The sequence below is a fragment of the Oratosquilla oratoria genome, chromosome 1 (genome assembly GCF_046742065.1).
Source record: "Oratosquilla oratoria isolate Oo_2021 chromosome 1, ASM4674206v1, whole genome shotgun sequence".
Classification (NCBI taxonomy): domain Eukaryota; kingdom Metazoa; phylum Arthropoda; class Malacostraca; order Stomatopoda; family Squillidae; genus Oratosquilla; species Oratosquilla oratoria.
In genome coordinates, this window is record NC_134777.1 from 128,215,561 (window position 1) to 128,236,797 (window position 21,237).

Here is a 21,237-nt window from a genome sequence, read left to right on the forward strand (position 1 = left end):
ATTAACTTTAGCCCTTTGGCGTCTATATACGATTCATGTGTATTCAAGCAGCCTCCAGACGATCACATTCAAGCGAAAAAAATCCTGTAAGTCTCCGAGGGTTAACCAATCTTAATTAATCCTTTGGTGTCCATATTCGTGTCTTTGTTTTTATTTGCTGTTGCCAAAGGTTGACGATTTGTCAAAGAACGAAAATTGCATTCGACGTTTGAAAAAAAAAAAATCGAGGCATGCATACACACAAAGGAAGAAAAAAAATGCAAAATAAAATTTTCTGAAATAAGAGACTTGCAAATTAACTGTTAAAAAATACCACACTCACCTGGGATCTTACAGTTCAGTGGAATCTCCACTTTCGTTACTGACTAACTGATTGTGTCTGCTCACATATATATATGCCGCAACTGGTATGACTATTCTTCGACATGGTGGTATGTATTGTGTTTTGTTTTCTGGCTAATTCCGGGCGATTTTATTCAGTTGAAGACTGAAACTAATTTTCGAGACTCGTGTTTTATATATATATATATATATATATATATATATATATATATATATAATATATACATATATATACTATATATATATATATATATATATATATATATATATATATATATATATATATATATATCCCAGTGACTGGATACATTTTTGTCAACCACAATGCACTTTAATTCTAAGCTATCAACATGGAAAGAACCGTGGAGGCACATGCAGGAATTGAAACGATATATATATATATATATATATATATATATATATTTTTATATATATATAGAGATATATATATATATATATATATATATATATATATATAGATATATATAGAGAGAGAGAGAGAGAGAGAGAGAGAGAGAGAGAGAGAGAGAGAGAATGTACTTCCAAACCAAATCTTGAATAATTCTAAGTCTTGAACTTAGTATAATCTGCAGATTTATACATTTTCATAAAGAATTTAGCTTGATTTTACTTTTTTTCTTTAAATGACTGAAATAAGTATCATTTTGCGCATGGTCCCCTTCTTTTATTGACTAAACGGATGTAAACAAACCCACGTTCTCCGTCCTTTTGGGTCGTAGCCGATCGCAATAATCATGCCGAAATCGAAGAGAGATAAAAAGAGTAAGTATTTTTCTCGTGGTTCTGCAAATACAGGTCCCTTGGTCTTGGAATATGTATTACTGAAGGTAAAAAGGTTTTATGTTATGCATTTACATGACCGCAGATACAATGATGTTTTTGGCCAACACTTAAAGAATCCTGTTTCTCTGAAGGTTTTGATATTAGAGATGAATTTATTATAGTATTGCAAGACAAAATTCGACAAAATGCATTGTTTATCACACATTCTGAGATTGTGGAATCGTGTCTCAAAGGAAATAAAGCCATATATATGTCAACTTAGATCCAGGGTGAAAGTTATTTACAAAGTTCTTGGCTTTTTGTATTGTATAATTGTGAAAAGACAGTAAGATCTAGAATTTGTATCCACATGGGATGTAAAGTGGTGGACAGCTGGTCATTGTAGAATAGCACTGAATATTGTTTTGCAGTTAATTAGTAAAATTATTAATATTCTGGTGATTATCATTATGACTAAATATGAAACCTTTGAATAGTTTGAGTTTGACATGAAGACAAACTGAAAATATACAAAGTGGAGGTACCAGAAGGGTTGAGTGGAGGGTATTTTTTCCATAATGGTCCACCACATGTATTGTAATTTATTCATTGATTTGTTATAATTTGTTAAGATTAACTTCAAACTTGTCAATACATCAACTTTTCTTAAAGATTGTGAATATATGGTTATCACAATAGAAATTCCCCTTGGCTGCGTAACATAGTGTTATTAACCACTTTGGTATGATGATGCCTACTTGGGCATCATAAGGCGTGAGTGGGTATACAAGGAGGCTGGCGTTGTCGTCTTGATTATATTATATATATATATTTTTTGTAGTTGTAGCTGAGTGACCCCTGAATTCTGTGAACTGGTTTGATCATGTTTTCTGCATTTATTACTCATAGTCAGGGAGAATGTGTAATACAGCAGTGACTTCATATTTTATAATGCGAGTAGTGTGTAGTGTGATGCATCGTATATTAGGCATCTGATGCTGTGTGCGAGAATTTTACTCATCTTGAAGAGGTTAATGTCTACATGCTCCCCATCCATGTACATAATGATGGCAGAGAGAAGAGGATGGCAAATGACATATTATTTTTTAGATTAGTTATATGTTACATCAACACAGTTTTCTCCCCCACCCTTCTAGTGCTAAAGACCACAAAATCATTTACTAACACCAGCAGTAATGGTGTTATTTTATTGAAGTGCACTCATTTTTGTTTATCAGTTGATTTACATGCCTTCCAGACTGCTTATGGACTTTGGTTCACATTTTGGTTAATATTATTTTATATTGGTTCAAATTACATACATATATCAAGGGCTTTTTCACCCATACAATGAAGGTAACCGAAGTCAAAGGCATAAATCCACTCCCACCCATTTCATTCCCCACATACTTCACTCCCATTCACCACCCCTCCCACCCTCTTTTCTTAGCTCCTCCTAGATGACAGGTCATCCCTGCATCTCACCACCTGCCCTGGATCAAAAGCAAAGCAGCAAGACACACCACATTCACAGCAAGGCCACTTCATTTAATTGGTGACCCCCCTCTCTGTCCCCTCATGCAGAACCCTTTGGGCTGTATCAAAATATCGTTCACACATACTCCCTAACCCCACCTACTCCCTTCCATACATCACAGCATCATTCATACATAACCATTCTCCACTCACCCCTATCTTCTATCTTCTCCCTTCCTTCCTCAGTAGACATCCTCCTCTTTCCCAGTGCCCCCTTTACTCCATCCATCATATCCTTAGTTACTCCCTCATGTTCACTCTCTCCACCTCTGCCCTCCGCACCTCTTTTACTAATCTTCACTAATTATTTCCATGTGTCCAAACCACCCCAATACTCTTTCATCAACCTTATCTCCCAACTCCTTTTCCACCTCTGCTCTCTCCTCACCTTTTCATTTTTCACCCTATCCAGCCTAGTAACCCCTTCTATACTTCTTTGACATTTCATCTCAAACACATTTAAACTCTTTCCCTCTTCCTCTCTTATGTTCCATGTTCCTGCGCCATACAATGCTGTTGGTACAATCACCCCTTCATACAATCTCCTCTTAGCATCTGTTCCCAAATGTCTATTTGTCATTACAATTTTTAATCCCCCAAGGCATTTACTTGCTTCTCTCAGTCTACATTCTACCTCCACCTCCACTCCACCCCTTGTCACCACATTCACCCCCAGGTATCTAAAGCTATCCACTTGCTCAATTCTCTCTCCCTTAACCTCATCAATATGAGTTAGATTCTGCCTGATGTACGATGATGCATCACAATACTTGCATTATAAAATAGAAAGTTACAACTGCATTACTTGTTCTTGTTCACTGAATGTTAATAACCATAGAAAACATGATCAGGTCAGTTCACAGAATATGGGGGCCATTCACCTACAGCTACAAAATAAATATAATCAAGACATGCCAGCATCCTCATATACCCACTTGCTCCACATGACACCTGTGCAGGTGTCATCCAATTTGCTGCACTCCTCTCTCCTTGTACATCTGATCACCTTACATTTACCTACATTTATTTTTAAGTTTCTTATTTTGCACACCTTCCTAAACTATGTCACTAACTTCCTTAATACCTCCTCTGATCCTGCTACAAGTGCAGTGTCGTCAGCAAATAACAGGTGGCTTATTTCCCATTTTTCTACATTTCCTTTAACCATCTCCAGTCTCTGCACCACTCATCCATGTATACATTGAACAGCCATGGGAACATGACACATCTCTGGCATAGTCCCACCTTTACCTCAAACCACTTGCTCACTCCATTTCTAATTCTAATGCAGGCTCTACTACTCTCATAAACACTCTTGACTGCTCATAACAGCTTTCCTCCTATCCTATATATCTGCAATACCTCCTACAGTGCCTTCCTGTCTACCCTGTCATAAGCCTTTTCTAAATCCATAAAGGCCCAAAAAACATCCTTACCTTTTCCTAAAGCTTTCTCACATATCTGCCTTACCACAAAAATCTGATCCATGCAACCCCTACCTTTCCTAAACACACACTGTACCTCATCAATTACTCCGTCTGTTCCTCTCCTAATCCTCTCCCATAAGCCCTCCCAACTACACTCAACAAACTGATCCCTCTGAAACTACTATATGCACACCTGTCCCCTTTTCCCTTGTAAAGCTGTTGTTCGAACTACAGTATGATACAAAATTAATGTTCACCCTTTGATATTTTCATAATTCCCTTTATGATTTTTGTAGGATGAATTCTTCCCTCTCTGTCTTTATTACACTTATTTCAATTTCAAAATCATCATGACATAGTCATTGAAGTGTAAGGGAGGCAAACATTTTATGTTGATCACTATAATTATATACTTATGAATACCAAGTACAGTTGTGGTTCATGGCCCTTTGTGTGATCTGGGAATTAGTATATATTCTAACAGAAAATTCTCTTATACACACTCCATCAGTTGGAAGATAGAGCATTTGTAGCTGTTAGACAATGGCTGTCTCTTCCAGTGATGATAGACACTAACACTGTAGGCTACATAATAGTGTTTTTTTTTGGGACATTTGTGATGAGCTCACACATCTCACATTTTCTTCAGTTTCTGAGATTTTTAGTATATGTATCTTAGTGAAACTCTCAATTTCCTCTAGTGACATATCAGTTCACTCTTTGTACATATATACATACATATACCAAGGCTATTTCCCTCTTTCAAGGGAGGTTGCCAAAAAAAAAAAAAAAAGGCATAAAATCATTCCCACCCATTCCATCCCTAAATACACTCAACTCCCCTCTACCCTCCCTCATCTTAGCACCTCCTGGATGACGGGTCATCCATGCACCCTCTCCATACCCTCACTCTTTGTACTGAAGACATAAACTGCACTTGATTGGGATTTGTATGCATTTTTATCATAAATTTGAGACCTACCCATCATCCATTTGTGTATTTATCTAGTTTTTATTTAGGGACCAATGATGGTCTTGTGAGATGAACATGAGGGTATCATCCCCTTAATTTCCATCTTCAATCAATCTATTGTCTCAGATCTCTTGCAGGAGACCCACAGTTCCCAAGTAACTGACAAGAGCCACTGGATCATTCCATAAGTCACTCGGGGAAGAATTATTTTGTCATTGTCTGGGTATGGCTAAGGTGGAGCCATGCAAGATGATATGTTCAATGTCTTCTGTATGATGGTTGTTTGTGGGGGGAGCTTGCCTTTGTGGTCAGATTTATTCTGTGTTAGTATTGTCTTAGTGCTGAATGATAACCTGAACACAGTTGTGCTAGTATGGATCTTGCATCTCTAGAGAGAGATTTTTCTGTGGGGCTAATATCTGGAGGGATTTGATGGAGAAGAGTGTTTGGTGGTTGGGCTTGTTTTGTGATCTGGGTGTGAATTTTTTATAAGAATGTTTTGTATGGTGCATGTGGAAGGTTGTATATATTTGTAAAATCTTCTGGTTTAATTTTTTGTTGTGTTTGTGTGATATAATGAGATGGATGAGTTGGGTTGAGGACTCTTGCATAGAACTGTTCCCATTGTTTTCATGTATTGTTCTGTGGAGAGGATTTTGATTTCTTGTGCAGGTTGTTGGGATGATTTTGGTGTGACCTTTACTATACTTATGCTTTATTTTGTATGGTTTGTAAGGTGTTAGTGCTTTCCATATTGTAGGGAATTTTATTGTAGAAGTGTAATTGAGTGTGGTTCTCAAAAACTGCTGACTGATTAATTTTCTCCCACTTCCCAAAGTCAGTGCTTGCGACTTATTTTAGTATGGTTATTTTCCTGGTAATTTTCTGTCAAATCTTTGACTGTGTGGGCTGAAAATCATATCAAAACTAATGTTCAGGATTTTTGTGTTCTTTTCCAATGGAAGGGGTTAGCCAACCAGTCACTGCATTTTTTTTATTTATGGTTGTTTGGAGCTAGTAATGTTACTGATGATTTTTGAGAGGAAGCCTCCATTCTTTTATTTAAGAGCCATTGTTCTAGTTTGCTTAAGAAGGCTTGAGTCTTCTTAGCTGCTATTTTGTAGTTGTTGTCCTAGATATGTCATCAGTTTATTTGCTGAGGTAATCACTTTGGTGGTATGTACTGGATCTAGTGTTGGTAGGCAAGTTGTGAAGGGTGAATGTTGTCCTTGTTTGTTTTGGGTTGCTCTGCTAAGTCTTCTAGTGAAGGAGTGTTAGCTATTGTTGTTGTTGTTGTGGATGTCTGTCTTATATTTTTTGGAGTATGTCCCCAGGAACTTTATCAAATGCCTTATTGATGTCTACTACAACCATGTCCATATTTTTTGGTTGTTCTTTCTTGTTAAATCTGTCCAGCATTTGTGTGATGCTTATGAGAAATGTGCTGGTAGAATGGTTCTCCTTAAATCCATGTTGTTCTAGGGAGATAGATAAATTAATTATTTTTCTTTCTGCTATAAGTCTTTTCATTAACTTGGAAATACTGGATAGTATGAGATAGGTCTGTAGGATGCTGGGTTTTTGGTTGTTTGGTTTTAATATGGGTATTAGAATGGATTTTCTAGAGTGTTGGAATTTTGTTCTACAACAAGGAGAGGTTGAATATATCAGTGAAGAAGTTTATTCCATTTGGGAAATCAACAAACATTACCTCCACATGGAGGTGCACTGAGGAGCTGGCATGGTCTATGGACCAAACCAAACATCTATTCTAAACTTAAATGTTTCCTTCTTGTATTCACAGAAGAACTCCCCCTCACCTTTACTGCTAGCTAGTGACATAGAAATGCTGAGCCACAGTAATGCTTTTTTGGCAGAGATCAAGGGAGATGGGGGTGGGGGGTAAGGATTGTTGGTGGTTACTGTTGGGCTGTTGTTTCCAGTCTTTAAAAGTCAAGGCCTCAGTTGTTATTACTATTTCTTTATATATTCTTGTATTGTTTGATAAATTTAAGATTAATTATTCTGCATCTATCCATATGGTCAGTAGTATTCTTTTTCATTGTGTGATTCAGCACTATCAGATAAATACATTGAAAATAAGATTTCTCAAAGTATGTATTATTATGAGCTGCCTAAGAGAAAAATACCTTACTCCAACATAAAAGTGGTAATCGTATCAATTGGATACATGTTCAATGAATTAAGAATGTTTAGGACGAAAGTTTGATACTATTAAATTACAGGCACATATACAATTAATGTAAATATTTAATTGCATTTAAACAGAATCAACCAAATTATTAAGAAATACACAAATCCATTTCAAGGTCGTTGGTGCACTTTTGTGTCCAACTTGTATACAACAAACCACAACACTGTCTTATGGTTACTGTAAGAATGCAATACATGAAGGAGGAGACAGAAGTTCGCCACTGACCAGGATTTACATGCGGTAGGGTAGGACAAAAGGCAGTTAGCGAGTCTACGCACGGCCCAACAGTAACCGTTGACCTCAAAACTTGCCCGGGGCAATGGAAGCGTATGGTCACTCAGTGGTCAGGTCACACACAAAGTGGTCGAGCCGTCTGTGGTAGTATGTAGAACAGGGTTTAATTACCTTTCCCTCTATTTTCTCCTGCAACAATAATCTGATGTTGATATAGTAATGTTGGTAATTTAAACATGTATAACAATTTATTAATAGGTTTAGTTTTGAGAAACCGCCACTTAGTGTAACGGCTCTTTGAAGTACTGAGCGTCGGTGTTTGTGATGAAACGAGATACTGGGGCAAGGTTCAGCCTTTCCAACGGGGTATTTGTGCCAGTGAAGGTCATTGTGACACTACAGATAAGATAATACTTAGAGTTTGGCGTTGAGCATAATTTATACTCGTATGTTAATATGTGTACCCCCGATGATATGGCGAGTTTGTCTAAAATTCTACTTACAATGTCATTTTATTCATCTTTAAGATAAAAGACGAAATGGGGTCGCGATTAATAAAGAATCCATTTTGTTCTGAGCCTGTCGTGTACCAGAACAAAATCTGAGTAGGTCATCGGGTTGAAATGGCTACCGACAGAAATGTAAGTACTGTAGGAGAAATTGTTAACATAGGGCGTTCGGAGGCGTTTATCGATAATAATGATAATGAATATTATAATGACAGGAATAATATAACTTTGTAGGTGATATTATATAATTTTTATAATTAATTTTCAAAATGAATGGGCATTGGTGACATTTTGGAATAGCTAACATGCCTCTTGGAGGAGAGAAAGTTAACATTCGAACGATGACGTCGGAGACTGAGTCACAGAAAGTGATGACGGCACCGGACATCCGTGCGGCCGACTACCGCAGAGGCAAGTGGGTGTCTTTGAGGGTGCGTTCGTGCGTACGTTCGTTCGTATCAAGGTTCGTGTATGCGTGCGTGCCACGAACCACGTAAATATTTTCGCACATATGCTGGTGGCAAGTCATCAGGGTCTGGTACACAGTACTATGTCAATATCCTGTATTTTGCGTAGTTGTACAAGACGCATACCCTTTTCTACTGTCACTTCTATTTCTTTTGGGTGTTTGAAAGGCGGGTCATTCCCGTCATGAATTTGTCCATACACCTATCCCATCATCCAGAAGCGGCCGCTGCACCTTGTTCCAGCCTTGGGCGCAGACTTGTTTATGGGCTGTAGGTGCTGGGGATGAGAGGTGTGGAGGTAAGGTAGCCTCAGGACGGTGCACCTGTTCCGCCTTATTAGCCTCCTTGTAATCCCTCGCGTCTTTTCCTTATGTGCTTTTATTTTTTTATAATTTACATGATCTTTAGTTTTGTATTCTGCATTTCGTATTTTTTCTTGTGAAATATCTCTTATGATAAGCTGGAAGAATAATAGTTTATATTATCATTACCACAAAAATCGATTGCATTTGCATTGCCACTGCTATAACAACATTATTGTGGACAGAATAAGGATAAGGGCTTTACAACTGTCTTGATTTTTAAGGATGTTAAAGGTACAAGGTTAGCCAGGACAGTAGTTTAAATCTTCAAACTTCACAGACATCTATCATAACAGTTCGGTTCGTTTCATTACTATTGCCATCGTCGCAAGTACTCACTCTCACCGCTCTGTCCTCGCGCACCATTATTCCACATACCATTTCCGTCGCTTTATCACGCGACATCCGCAGCCAGTTGTCGACATTGTGTGATTTAGATTTGACGTCACGAATGGAAATGACGCCAGAGTAGGGTGAACCAATCCTTGTTTTCCCCTTTTTTCTGAAGTAGGGATGTATGGCAAGGTATTGACGTATGCTAGTGTAGGGACCCTGTAACCCAGATATTATTTTCCCCGACCAGCTTTATCATAGTCTCGTTTTACTTGTAAAAGTATATGTTACAAGCTCGGGCATGCAAAGGCGAATGGTAGTGTTGTAGTGTCTTGAAGGGTAAATGTAACTTGAGGTTGATAGAAAAAGAAGAAAGGTTTGTTGTCGTGCGGAAATGAATGACCGACGAGAACGAGGAAATGTGTGTATTAGGAAGAAGTACGAGTGCCTTAGAGGAAGGAGAGGAGTTAGAGGGGGAAGAGGTGCGGCGTTGAGAGACAGATAGTCGAAAGGGGAAGGGGAAGGTTTCGTTGATTGCAGTGCAGTCGGGGACCATCGTAATCGGGGAGCTTTGACATTGAAGACGCTTAGCTACAGTGTTCCCAGAGTTTATCTCCTGATATTTTTTTTTATTGTTTTGTGCGTCTTATTTACTGGTCTTATCTGACCGTCGTTACGGCCCTCATGGTCACCAGTATTGGTTGTTAGTCAACTCCACTGACCCCACCTCCACCATCTCTGTTCCTACTGACACCTTCCCTCTGACCGGCACCTCCCACCCCTATCGTTGCCACATTTCCCATCATGCCCTTGTCCACAGCTCTTGTCTTTGTACTCTTATCTTCTTCATCTGGAAAGTAGGGTTGATAAAAGAAAACTGGGATAAAGTAGGCATATAGAAAGAATGGAATAATTCCAGCAATCATTATAGCATCAACAAATGTCCCATTACAGCAAAATAAATTATACTGTAATCACCACAATTGGAGAGATTAAAAAAAATATAGTCACTGTGAATTGAAATATTAGGAACTAGATGTAGGTACATTGACATGAAAAATGGGGAATAGTCTAGAAATGACTGCAGACGTTATACTCCCTGGTAACATGACATGGTTCACCGAATTGACAATGCATTTTTCAGATGTAATCAATGTACACTTATTTGTGTCCCGATCTTTTTTATTTTGCTATTTATTTATTTAGTTGTTTTAATCCATACTATAACCCTGGGTGGAATTTATTATGTTATGTTCTGGTTAATGCCAGGCAATTTTATTCAGCTGAGAGAAACCTTAAAGCCTAAAAACATTACAAACAAGTCTCAAATAATTTATTTAGTCCAAATTGGCGATTTTAGTAATATTCTTTATGGTAACACTATGTGATTGTGTTCAGTTCACTTCAAACCCTGTGGCACAAAGTGATTAAGTATTTACATATCCTATTGATGATACTTGTCATGCAGCTAATATACTTAGTTCAGTCTTGTAAAGATTTTGCTGTTATATAATTTCCACCAACTTTCTGCTTGTACACCCAAAAGCTATCACTTGGCCAGTGATGGGTAGCCTGTGTGTGCTGTGCTGTCTTACAGAATTGACAGTGAGGAGAATGATCTCCTTAATGAAAAAAAATGTTGGTTATGCTGATGTAAGAACTGCCATAGGTGTATGTGGGGGGTTCATTGTTTTTAGGTGAATTGTTGGTTGATGATCCCGGCATCCTTGCCACTTATCATTGCTGATCAAAGGGCTGGGTGGTATTCTGTTACTGGTTGGGGGGGTAAGGGCATCAGAAAGTGTGGACGAGACCCACAGTTCCTTATATGCCCTCCTCTTTTCTGCTGCCATTGCTCTTGCCTCTTCATACCATCATTCACTGCTCTTCCTTCTGAGCCATAGTAATTCAGTATGATTGTATGATTGATTTAATATTAGATTTCTTTTGAAATGCAGAAATTCTGTAACACTAACAATTGACAAAAATAATTATGAAGGTGAAGTGTGCTGTTGTTTTTTTGTTATACAGAATACATTGATTTATAAGGTATAATATTTTCATTTCTGCACTTCTCCTGTTTCTCACTGGATATGTATATTAATTTATGATGTTTAATGTTTTCATTTTCATTTCTGCATTTTGTCTGTCACTCACTGTATCCCATTCCATTGCAGTTTCCCTCACACGTACCAAGAAAAAGGGTCTGGAGAGTAAACAAAAGCTTGTTGAGGAAATAAGGTCCTGCATTGACAAATATGCCAGGATGTGTGTATTTACTGTACGCAACATGAGGAACAACAAACTAAAAGATGTTAGAGTGGAGTGGCATCATAGCAGGTAAGTTACTTTAATTTAATTTTCTGTTCCAAGAAACTTTAGGGACGGGTTTCATGGCCAAATTGTAAAGAAAAGTTTTCCAATTTATGAAGATTTTCTTTTTCCATAATGATGTAGACCTATGGTGTCACTAATTTTTATCAGGGTGTGGAAAATTAATAGTTTTTGTTTTCATTGAGATGGGACTATTGATGGATACCTACATATGGTGGGATGGTTTTGATGGACAGAAGTCAGGGATGATTATTGTCACTTTGCCTCCAACTCAAAAGGTCATAAAATCTGTACCACCATCTAGAAGTCCAACCCTTACGAGTTGATATTTAGCCTCCATACCAAGCATTTCTTCTACTTGCTGGTGACATGAAAAAACTCCCTTAATGCAGAAGGCAATCCATATATTTAAGGGTTCATGAATGGCTGGTGGGAAATGCTGGTTTCTGTGGAGTCGTAGGTTTCCAGTCAGAGAATATCTAACCAAAATATTTGGACTCATTTAAATTAGAATCCCATCATTTGGGTAATTGAGCCAAGCTCAACTTCGGAATGTTAATATTTGTATTTGACAAATTGTTATTTGTTACTGCTGTAGGTTTTTCCTTGGCAAGAATAAAGTTATGGCACTTGCACTTGGGAGAACACCAGAAGAGGAAATAGCAGACAACTTGCACCAGGTTTCATCACGGCTAGTAGGACACTGTGGTATTCTCTTCACCAATGCCACAAAGGAGGAAATGCTTGAGTAAGTAATTTCAGCATTGTATGTACATACATATACTAAGGGCTTTTACCTCCATATAAGGGATGTAGCCAAAGTCAAAAGGCATAATGTCACTACCACCCATTGTATTTAGTAGTTTTTATGGTTTTGTCTTTCACTCCAGCCCATGGGCTGCTCATATTTTCATTTGGCCCTTGCTCTGAAAAGTTTGCCTGCCTCTGCTCTATGTATATATGCCCACTCTTCACCCATTTCACACCCATCCAAGACCCATTTGTTGTCCCTCCTATCTTAGCTCCATATGGATGAAAGGTCATTCATGTCCCCACCCACTGCTTGGGTCAGAGGCAATGCAGCAAAAGAGCACCTGTGTAGCAGGGCCCAACAGCAGAAGCTGGTTTACCCCCACCTCTTCATTATATGGCAACACCCCCCCCCCCCACCCTCATCCAATGAAGATTTTAGAGAGCAAATAAGAAGAAATACATTTGGGCTGTGTTAGTTTATCATCTACTTGTAACCACTTTCCACTCGTTACCTCACCTGTGAGGTATTATTATGGTAATTGTTCTTCCATATTTCCTTCTGATAAACAACTTTATACAGCTTGGGGACATAATTTAAGAGTTAATCTGTGTAAAAAAATGGTAACAACATTATTCTACTTCAACAGATTTTGTATTCACATCCAGACAAATACATCTACAGAAGCATGGCACTAACATTGTGATTTTTTTTTCTGTTTCTTTTTTCTTCAGGTATTTTGACAATATAGACAGCCCAGACTTTGCTCGATCTGGAGATATTGCAATGGAAACTGTCCATCTCCCTGAAGGGGCTCTTAAACAGTTTGCACACTCCTTAGAACCACAATTGAGGAAGCTAGGACTCCCTACACAGCTCATTCGGGGAGTTCCCACACTATTGAAAGATCACACTGTGTGTAAAAAAGGGGATGTACTCAAACCAGAACAGGCCCATATCTTGGTATGTTGTTTAGCAAAGTTTTGCTTCCAAATATTTATGTAAAATACATACCAGTTAAACCAACATGACCTGGACCAATATATATGTAGTATGACACATCATTTTCTTTGCAGAAACTTTTTGGGAACCAGATGGCAGCTTTCAGAATAACTGTGGAGATCATTTAGACACGGCATGATGGTTCTATAGAGGACCTGAATCGTGGAACCCTAACAGAGTCTCCAGATTTCATGGCGGCAGATGGAACATTTCTTCAAATAGACTCTAATGGTGAAGAAATTGAAGAAGAAATAGATGATGATGTTGAGGAGGAAGAAGTAAAGGAAGATGACTAAACTGTTAATTATTAGGGGAGGGAAATTGTATGGATGAAATGAACACAAAAAATATATAATTTAAATGATAAACAGATATGAAATAACACTAGAAATCAAATTGTCAAGCTCTGGTTGATCCGAGGCAGATATGTTCTAATACAATGGGGCATTTCTCTAAGCGATTCAAGTCTTTGTTCATCACTCTCATCATTGTTAACATGAAACTGTTGTCTGCAGTTTTTTCATCACTCATTATTTAGAACCTATATTTTTTGTTCTACTGTTTCATTAATAAAAGATGGTAGCTCATATTTATAGTATTTCTGTTAACCTCACATAGATATAACAAATCAATTGGGGAAATGAATGCTTTTTCAAATTCTTCACTTTTTATATGTGGAAAATAATATAATTTATGTACACAACTATGCTCTGATACATCAAAACCTTTAAATTATACTCTTGTATTAGTGCATACATGATTATATTACCTTTACTGTGTGCTTGATTTCTCTTGATTTTGCTGTATTCCTTTTCAGTATTTTTGTGACCATCGCTTATTTCTGCATACAATAATCCATAATGCCTTGTTTTTTAAACCAACTATGCAAAACTTTTATATGCTACACTTTAAGTAAATCAGTAGTATAAATAATTTGCCACATCCCAACACAACAACAGAGACATTAGCAGAAACATCATTAACCTTGGACCATACAAACCACAAACCTGAATTCATAGCTTGAAAGGCAACTTTTGAATCTGAGTGACCATCTGATTTTACACGTCTTACCTCCCAACACTATAAATAACTGAATAAATGGAATTCCACACTTCCTTTTTCAACTGCAGAGTAAAAGTCTTAGGTCAAGACACCATGCATCATGAAATGATGCAACACAACACCCAATTACATTATACTGAACCTGTTTAACCAAATATGGGTAGGCATTATCCTCCTTTTCCCCAAATCATGGGGAAGACGAATATTCCCCCGAACAACTAAGTTTGTACTCTATAAGATGGTCTTATTCTAATTTTCCTGGTTACTGAAATGTCATTCCCTCCTATCTGGCTTCTGTGCTGGTTACCACACCAGACATTTCAGTACAAACAAATACCAACATGTACCACATCTACCATCAATCAAAATGTATATAGCATTTTTTGATGGGAAAAAAAAATAAATTAAACTGCTTGGTAGTAGTGGATCATATATAAACTTTTCTTCCAAGTTTCTGTAGATTCTTACTCATATTCATATCTCAATTCCTATCCCACCAAACCTTCCCAGTGCAAACAGGGGTGTCCCTTTCTTCCCCCACATGATCAACAAGGGTCCCCTAAAGGTGTGCTATTGGCCATCAGTGACCCAGAGAAATATATATATCAAGGAAGCATCCTCTTTACCCAAGCCACTGATCTAGATATACACACACACATGTATATGTATGTATATATATATATAATATATATACACACAAAGGACTCTCCCCTTTCAAGGGAGGTAACCAAATCAATAAGCACATACCTGCTTCCACCCATTCCACTCGCATCCACTGCCCTTTCCCGACTCTCATCTTAGCTCCTCATGGATGATGGGGTCATCCCTATATCCCACCCACTGCCCTGGGTCAAATGCAATGTAGCAGGACACTGATTTACTGTCAGCTTATATGACGATGACCAAATCCTATTCTGTGTCAGAAACCAACCTCACCACATGCCCATGTTGAGTGTCGATTGGATAATTTTTATATTCGCTGGCTGAGCGGGTTAGGGCATCGTTACTTGTGGTGAAGGTCAAGGTGAGGGTGGTTCGAATCTTACCACCAGCGAAGTTGAACCACGGGGATGGTTCATTAAATTACACGCTACAAAGCCCTCTGTGAGTGGCACTGTCCTAGCCTCCCGATAGGGGGGGAGTGTGTGACATTAAACCATATCATCATCATCATTTGTATCATACATTGCTTCTGACTCAGCCAGTGGGTGGAGGGCAGGGATAGCTCTCTTCATCCATGAGGAGCTAAGATAAAATGGAAAATAAGCATGTGGGTTTGTGCCTCGGCTGTATACTTCCCTTATATGGGGGAAAGAGACCTTATGGTATATATGATGGTCTAGAATATTTTAAGGCTTTTAATAACAACCCTATGAACCAGAGTTGTGTAGTATTCTTTAATTAGAGCCTAATCCCTACTCTCAAAAAAAAAAAAAAAAATGCTGAGCATTTTTAACTTTAACCATCCCTCATACCTAATAGCCTATTCACATCTCTCCTTTAACAGCTCTATTAGTCCGACACTTTGGCATGATATTGTTCCCAAGGATAGAAATGCTGTTTATCTCTGAAATACTAATGCTCTGCCCACATCAACTACCTTCCCTATTGAGCCACATCTTCTGACAACTGATAGATTAGACCATAGGTTTTGTTTTTCCTCCTCAATATCAGTCATCACTATGCACTTCTGTTGATGCTGCTGCTGCAAATACATCTAAATGCATTTAGGGAACACTTGCCTCCTTGTCAAACTTTATTTCTGTTTTCTTGACACAAAACTTTTTTGTTTCCCTCAACTAATGTCATAAAAACTTCCTGTCGTCCTACCTGTGCATTCAAATCACTATCTCTCACAAGTTGGGGAGCCAGTAGACATATATATGTGTATATCAGTCACTTAATCTGTTGGCCCAGACGTCTCTTTTAGAAGACCCATGGTTCCCAAGTAATAACTGGCAATAGCCACTGGACAGGGCCATGGGTCACTCAAGGAGGAAATACAATGGTCAGGAGTGGAGGAAGTTTAAGGCTGCCTAGTAGCAAGATTCATCCAGGAGGAGCCAAGAAAAGAGGGAGGGAGGGATGGTGAATGGGAGTTGTGAGTATGTGGGGATGAAATGGATGGGAGTGGATTTATGCCTTTGACTTTGGCTATCCCCCTTGTATGGGGGGAAAAAGCCTTTGGTATATGTATGTGTGTAGTAGCAAGAGAGTTCATAGTAAGGGCATACTATATAAAATTCCCTGCTTCAAAAAATTCTATGTAATGAGACTTCACCATCTCTGAGAGGGGAAGTTCATAACATCAAACCAAAGCCAAATCATAAATACATATATATATATATACTGTATTTACACACAGTGTGTGCAAATACTATTCAAGAATTTAAGGACAAACTTGATGCTGATAGATACGAAGACGGGTCACTACAAGTATAGCTCCCTTCCTGTATAATACAACTAGGCAAATACATACACACACACACACATAACCCAAACCTCCTTCCCCACTCATACAAAGCATACATACATACATATACCAAAGGCTTTTTCCCCCTACACGGGAGGGTAGCCAAAAAGAAAAAGGCATAGAAACCACTCCCACCCACTCCATTTCCTACATATTCCACTTCCCTCCACCCTCCCTCTCATCTTGGCACCTCCCAGTGCCAAGATGGGAGGAAGCAAAATTGATAATAGATTTTAAGCTTACTCCTCTGTCTTACCCCAACCTTTCAAAATGCTTGACCCTTCAAACTCTCTGGCTATCCTTGAACAGAAATGCTTTCTACAGTATCCAAATAAATTCATATGCTGTAAGTGATTTCTTCCCAGAGAGATCCATAGGGAGGCCTGAGGGCCCCTGCCAACTGTTAAAGCACCGTGGGCAGTTGATGAAAATTATTAATATTAGAGCAACAAAATTCTAGAGATAATTTTAAAAAGCCTATATTTATGTGGGGGAAAATCTCGAAAAAAGTCTTGATTTACTGTTACCAAGGTTCTTAGAAATGTCAAGCCTTGTACAAAATGACCTAATAAATACATTTTCACATAAAAGAAAACAAACAATTATACTAATAATTTTTTGTCACTACTGGTCATTAACAATTTCAATTAATTTTTATTCTGGAAAAAAAAAAGATCAACAACCAAGTGATTTCATGAAATGCTGGCATTTGCTGGTCAATATATTACAAAAGTTTCCTTAAAATGCATTGGTGGAATATTCTTAAAATTCTTTCAGAGATAATGATAAGAAAAAGTACATACCAATTTGAAAATTTCTGTTTGTGTTCTTTAACAAATCAAATATTTACAAGGATAGCATAATCATTAAGAGCCATATTCTTAAAACTTATTGCATAACATGAAATATTAAATATCAATAGGTTCTAAATATTATATGCAAAATCCTTATCCCATTCAGCCAGTTGACACTGTTTATAGCTTTTGTTCTGGGTAATGCCAATTATGTCGATCCTGTTTTTTACTTGTTTGCTTATTTACTTATTTATTTTTTGGCCCTGATGATCCCAAGTTTAACTCTAAAAATAATCTCATACCCCTTCCCCCTCCAAGTTTCTTTCACTACACGCTTATCATTATTATCGTGCTGGGGGAAAGGACAACCTTTCATCTCTAAGGTGCCGAGATGTGAGGGGTGGATGAATGAGTTTTAACTGTGTACAAAGAGGAAGTATGTGTGAATGATATTTTGATGCAGCCTGAAGGGATTTCTCACCGTCTTCTCTTTTTCTGTAAGAGGGGACGGAGATGGGGGGGGGGGGTCGCCGATTAAATGAAGCTACCTTGCTGTGGATGTGCTGTGTCTTGCTACATTGCTTCTGACCCAGGGCAGTGAGCCAATATATGAGAAAGGGAAGGGGGTGAATGATAGTGGAGTATGTGTGAATGGAATAGGTGGGAGTGGATTTTATGGCTTTGATTTTGGCAGCTACCTCCCTTGTAAGGGTGGAAAAAGCCATTGATATATGTATTTCAATGACCCCTGGAGGTATGGAGGCATCTAAGTTAAGCTGTGAGTCATTGTTGGGACAAAATGCTGTCTTGATCAATCAAGGTCCCACTCTGTTCAGACTGACTCCTCGCCTTAATAAAATCATGCATCACTGACCAGAACAAAAGTAAATAGCATAACTGTGCAGAGTGGATGAACTGCTTTCTCAGAACTCCAAATTTCATTTAAGAATATGGCAATACCTATACACCTCTGCAACTAATGTTGCTTAAATTATAGCATCTTCCATAGAAGATTAAAAACTATTTGACTGTCATTTACATGTTGAGTAACAATAACATATCACAAGTCAGCAGCTACCATACACTACACAGCCATTCCTATCATCTGCATCATGTAAACAGCATCACCTAATGGTAAGAACAACCCTTTCTACCATTATACACACAACATCAATGCCATCTTGCATCTCTCTCTTTATATGACAATGTGTTGTCAACACAATAGATACTTCTAAGCTAAGAAGTGCATATCGTGCGGGGAGGGAGGGAGAGGTAGAGAGATCTAGTTAGTGATCAGAAGCAACTTGTGATGAGATAAAACTGGAGGTCTGTAAACAGGCATGGCAGTGTTGACACAACACAACACTCCCCATGCTGTGACCATAGCTCCAAGGAATGCTGTGCATGCTGACATTGCCTTGCACACGTCCCATCCCACTACAAGCTGTCACTGTTAATAACCACCAATATCTTTGCATAACTTTATATAAAAAATCTAATTGGTGTCAAAGAAAGCTGAAACAAAGGAATCTGGAAGGGAGATGTTTTCTTATTAAAGACTGAATTAAATTTTAGGGTTAAACCCCCCCACCTGTCAACTTAATCTAGTTGTCTTAACCCTCATTTGGCAAACCTCTACCCACTTTATATTCTGCACCCAGTGAAGTTCCCAAATAAAGGGTTTTGATGACAATATCACATGTGCATGGAGCCCAGTAGACATTACTGGGAGGACCAGCTATAGAAGCTGGCAAATATTCTGCTACAGATGAAGTATTGTAGTAACAAACCTGAAACAGAAAGTCATGTTGTTTCATTAATATTCTCATAGGTGAACATAAGCACCAATCATTTTGTAACCTCAGATTTTTTCCATGTTTATTTGTTTGTTGTTACTTGTTTGTTTATCATTATTTACTTGATTTTCATTTATTATTAGTTATCTGTCAATTTATTATTATTTACTATTTACCTGTTTGTTTATTATTCAACTATACCTATGCATTTATTTTATTTATTATTATTTGGCTACCCCCGTGTCAGGGGGAAAAAGCCTTTGGTATAGTTATGATAGATGGAGGAAGAGGAAAGGGACAAAAGGTAGGGAGGTGCTTATAGTGAATTCTTTACATGAAAAGGAGAAGGAGTACAAGAAGAAGCTGAGAGAGGAGTGGGAGGGAGTGAAGGATAGTGTAGAGCTAGGTGTGGAGGAGGAATGGGAATGGTTCAAGGAGGGAGTCACAAAGTGTGCAAAGATGGTGTGTGGAACAAGAAGGACAGGAGGAAATAGAAGGAAGGGTAGTGAATGGTGGGATGAGAAAACAAAGAAGGTTGTAGAAGAGAAGAAACGAGCTTTCACAGATTGGTTACAAAATAGGACGAGGGAGTCATATGAGAGGTACAAAGAAAAAAAAAAGAGAAGTAAAGCAAAAGGTAAAGGAGGCAAAGAGGAGAGTAGATGTGAAATGGGGTAAGAGTATGACAGAAAATTTTGAAAGTAATAAAAAGATGTTTTGGAAAGAAATTAAGAGAGGAAGAGGAGGCGAATCAAGTAGAGAAGAAAAGGTAAAAGGTGCAGATGGAGTGATGATAATGGAAGAGAAGGCAGTAAGGGGAAGATGGGCAGAATATTTTAGGGAGTTGCTAAATGTGAAGGAGGATAGGGAGGGAAAGATAGCTGCAGTGGGAAATGCTAAGAAAATGACCGTGATGAGTGAGGAAAATGGAGGAGAAATAAGGAAGGATGAAGTTAAGGCAGTTGTTAAGATGATGAAAGCAGGTAAGGCGCCTGGTCTGGATGGATGCCATGCAGAATGTCTAAAAGAAGGAGGTACAGTGATGGTGGACTGGCTGGTGAGGTTATTTAATGTTTGCTGGAGAGAGGGTAGAGTGCCGGAGGACTGGAGGAGTGCCTGTATAGTTCCACTTTACAAGGGGAAAGGGGACAAGTGTGAATGTAGTAGTTTCAGAGGGATGAGCTTGTTAAGTGTAGTTGGGAAGGCTTATGGGAGGATCTTGATTGAGAGGATTAGGAGAGGAACAGAAGGAGTAATTGGTGAGGAACAGTGTGGATTTAAGGCAGGTAGAGGTTGTGTAGATCAGATTTTTTTTGGTAAGACATATGTGAGAAAGCTATAGGAAAGGGGAAGGATGTTTTTTGGGCCTTTATGGATCTGGAAAAGGCTTACGACAGGGTAGACATAAAGGCACTGTGGGAGGTTTTGCAGATATATGGGATAGGAGGAAAGCTTCTAGGAGCTGTCAAGAGTTTTTATGAGAGTAGTAGAGCTTGTGTCAGGATTAGAAATGGAGAGAGTGAGTGGTTCGAGGCAAAGGTGGGACTTCGTCAAGGATGCGTTATGTCGCCCTGGCTGTTCAACTTATACATGGATGGGGTAGTGCGAGAGGTAAATGTAAGGGTAGTGGGTCAGGGATTGGAGATGATTAAAGAAAATGGAGAAAAATTGGAGGTGAGCCAGCTGTTGTTTGCGGACGACACTGCGCTTGTGGCAGGATCGGAGGAGGGATTGAGGAAGTTGGTGACAGAGTTTGGGAGAGTGTGTGATAGAAGAAAGCTAAAGATAAATGTGGGTAAAAGTAAGGTGATGAGATGTACAAGGGGTGAAAGTGGCAGTAGTCT

General features: G+C 38.4%; 2 protein-coding genes across 2 annotated transcripts in view; one reads left to right on the forward strand and one right to left on the reverse strand.

The window, feature by feature from the left end:
* The first annotated feature begins 1,001 nt into the window (after positions 1-1,001).
* On the forward strand, positions 1,002-13,857 carry RpLP0-like (ribosomal protein LP0-like). Its single transcript, XM_076187511.1, has 5 exons — positions 1,002-1,125; positions 11,359-11,521; positions 12,114-12,263; positions 13,001-13,229; positions 13,343-13,857. Exons 1-5 carry the CDS (start codon positions 1,098-1,100, stop codon positions 13,394-13,396), a joined length of 624 nt encoding a protein of 207 aa, XP_076043626.1. The 5' UTR covers positions 1,002-1,097; the 3' UTR covers positions 13,397-13,857.
* Positions 13,858-13,916: 59 nt separating this feature from the next.
* Positions 13,917-21,237, reverse strand: part of Sec3 (exocyst complex component Sec3) — a 38,503-nt gene continuing 31,182 nt past the window's right edge. Inside the window, exon 20 of the mRNA XM_076187506.1 lies at positions 13,917-19,387. The gene's annotated coding sequence lies outside the window, so the exon portion shown is untranslated. The remainder of the gene's footprint in view (positions 19,388-21,237) is intronic.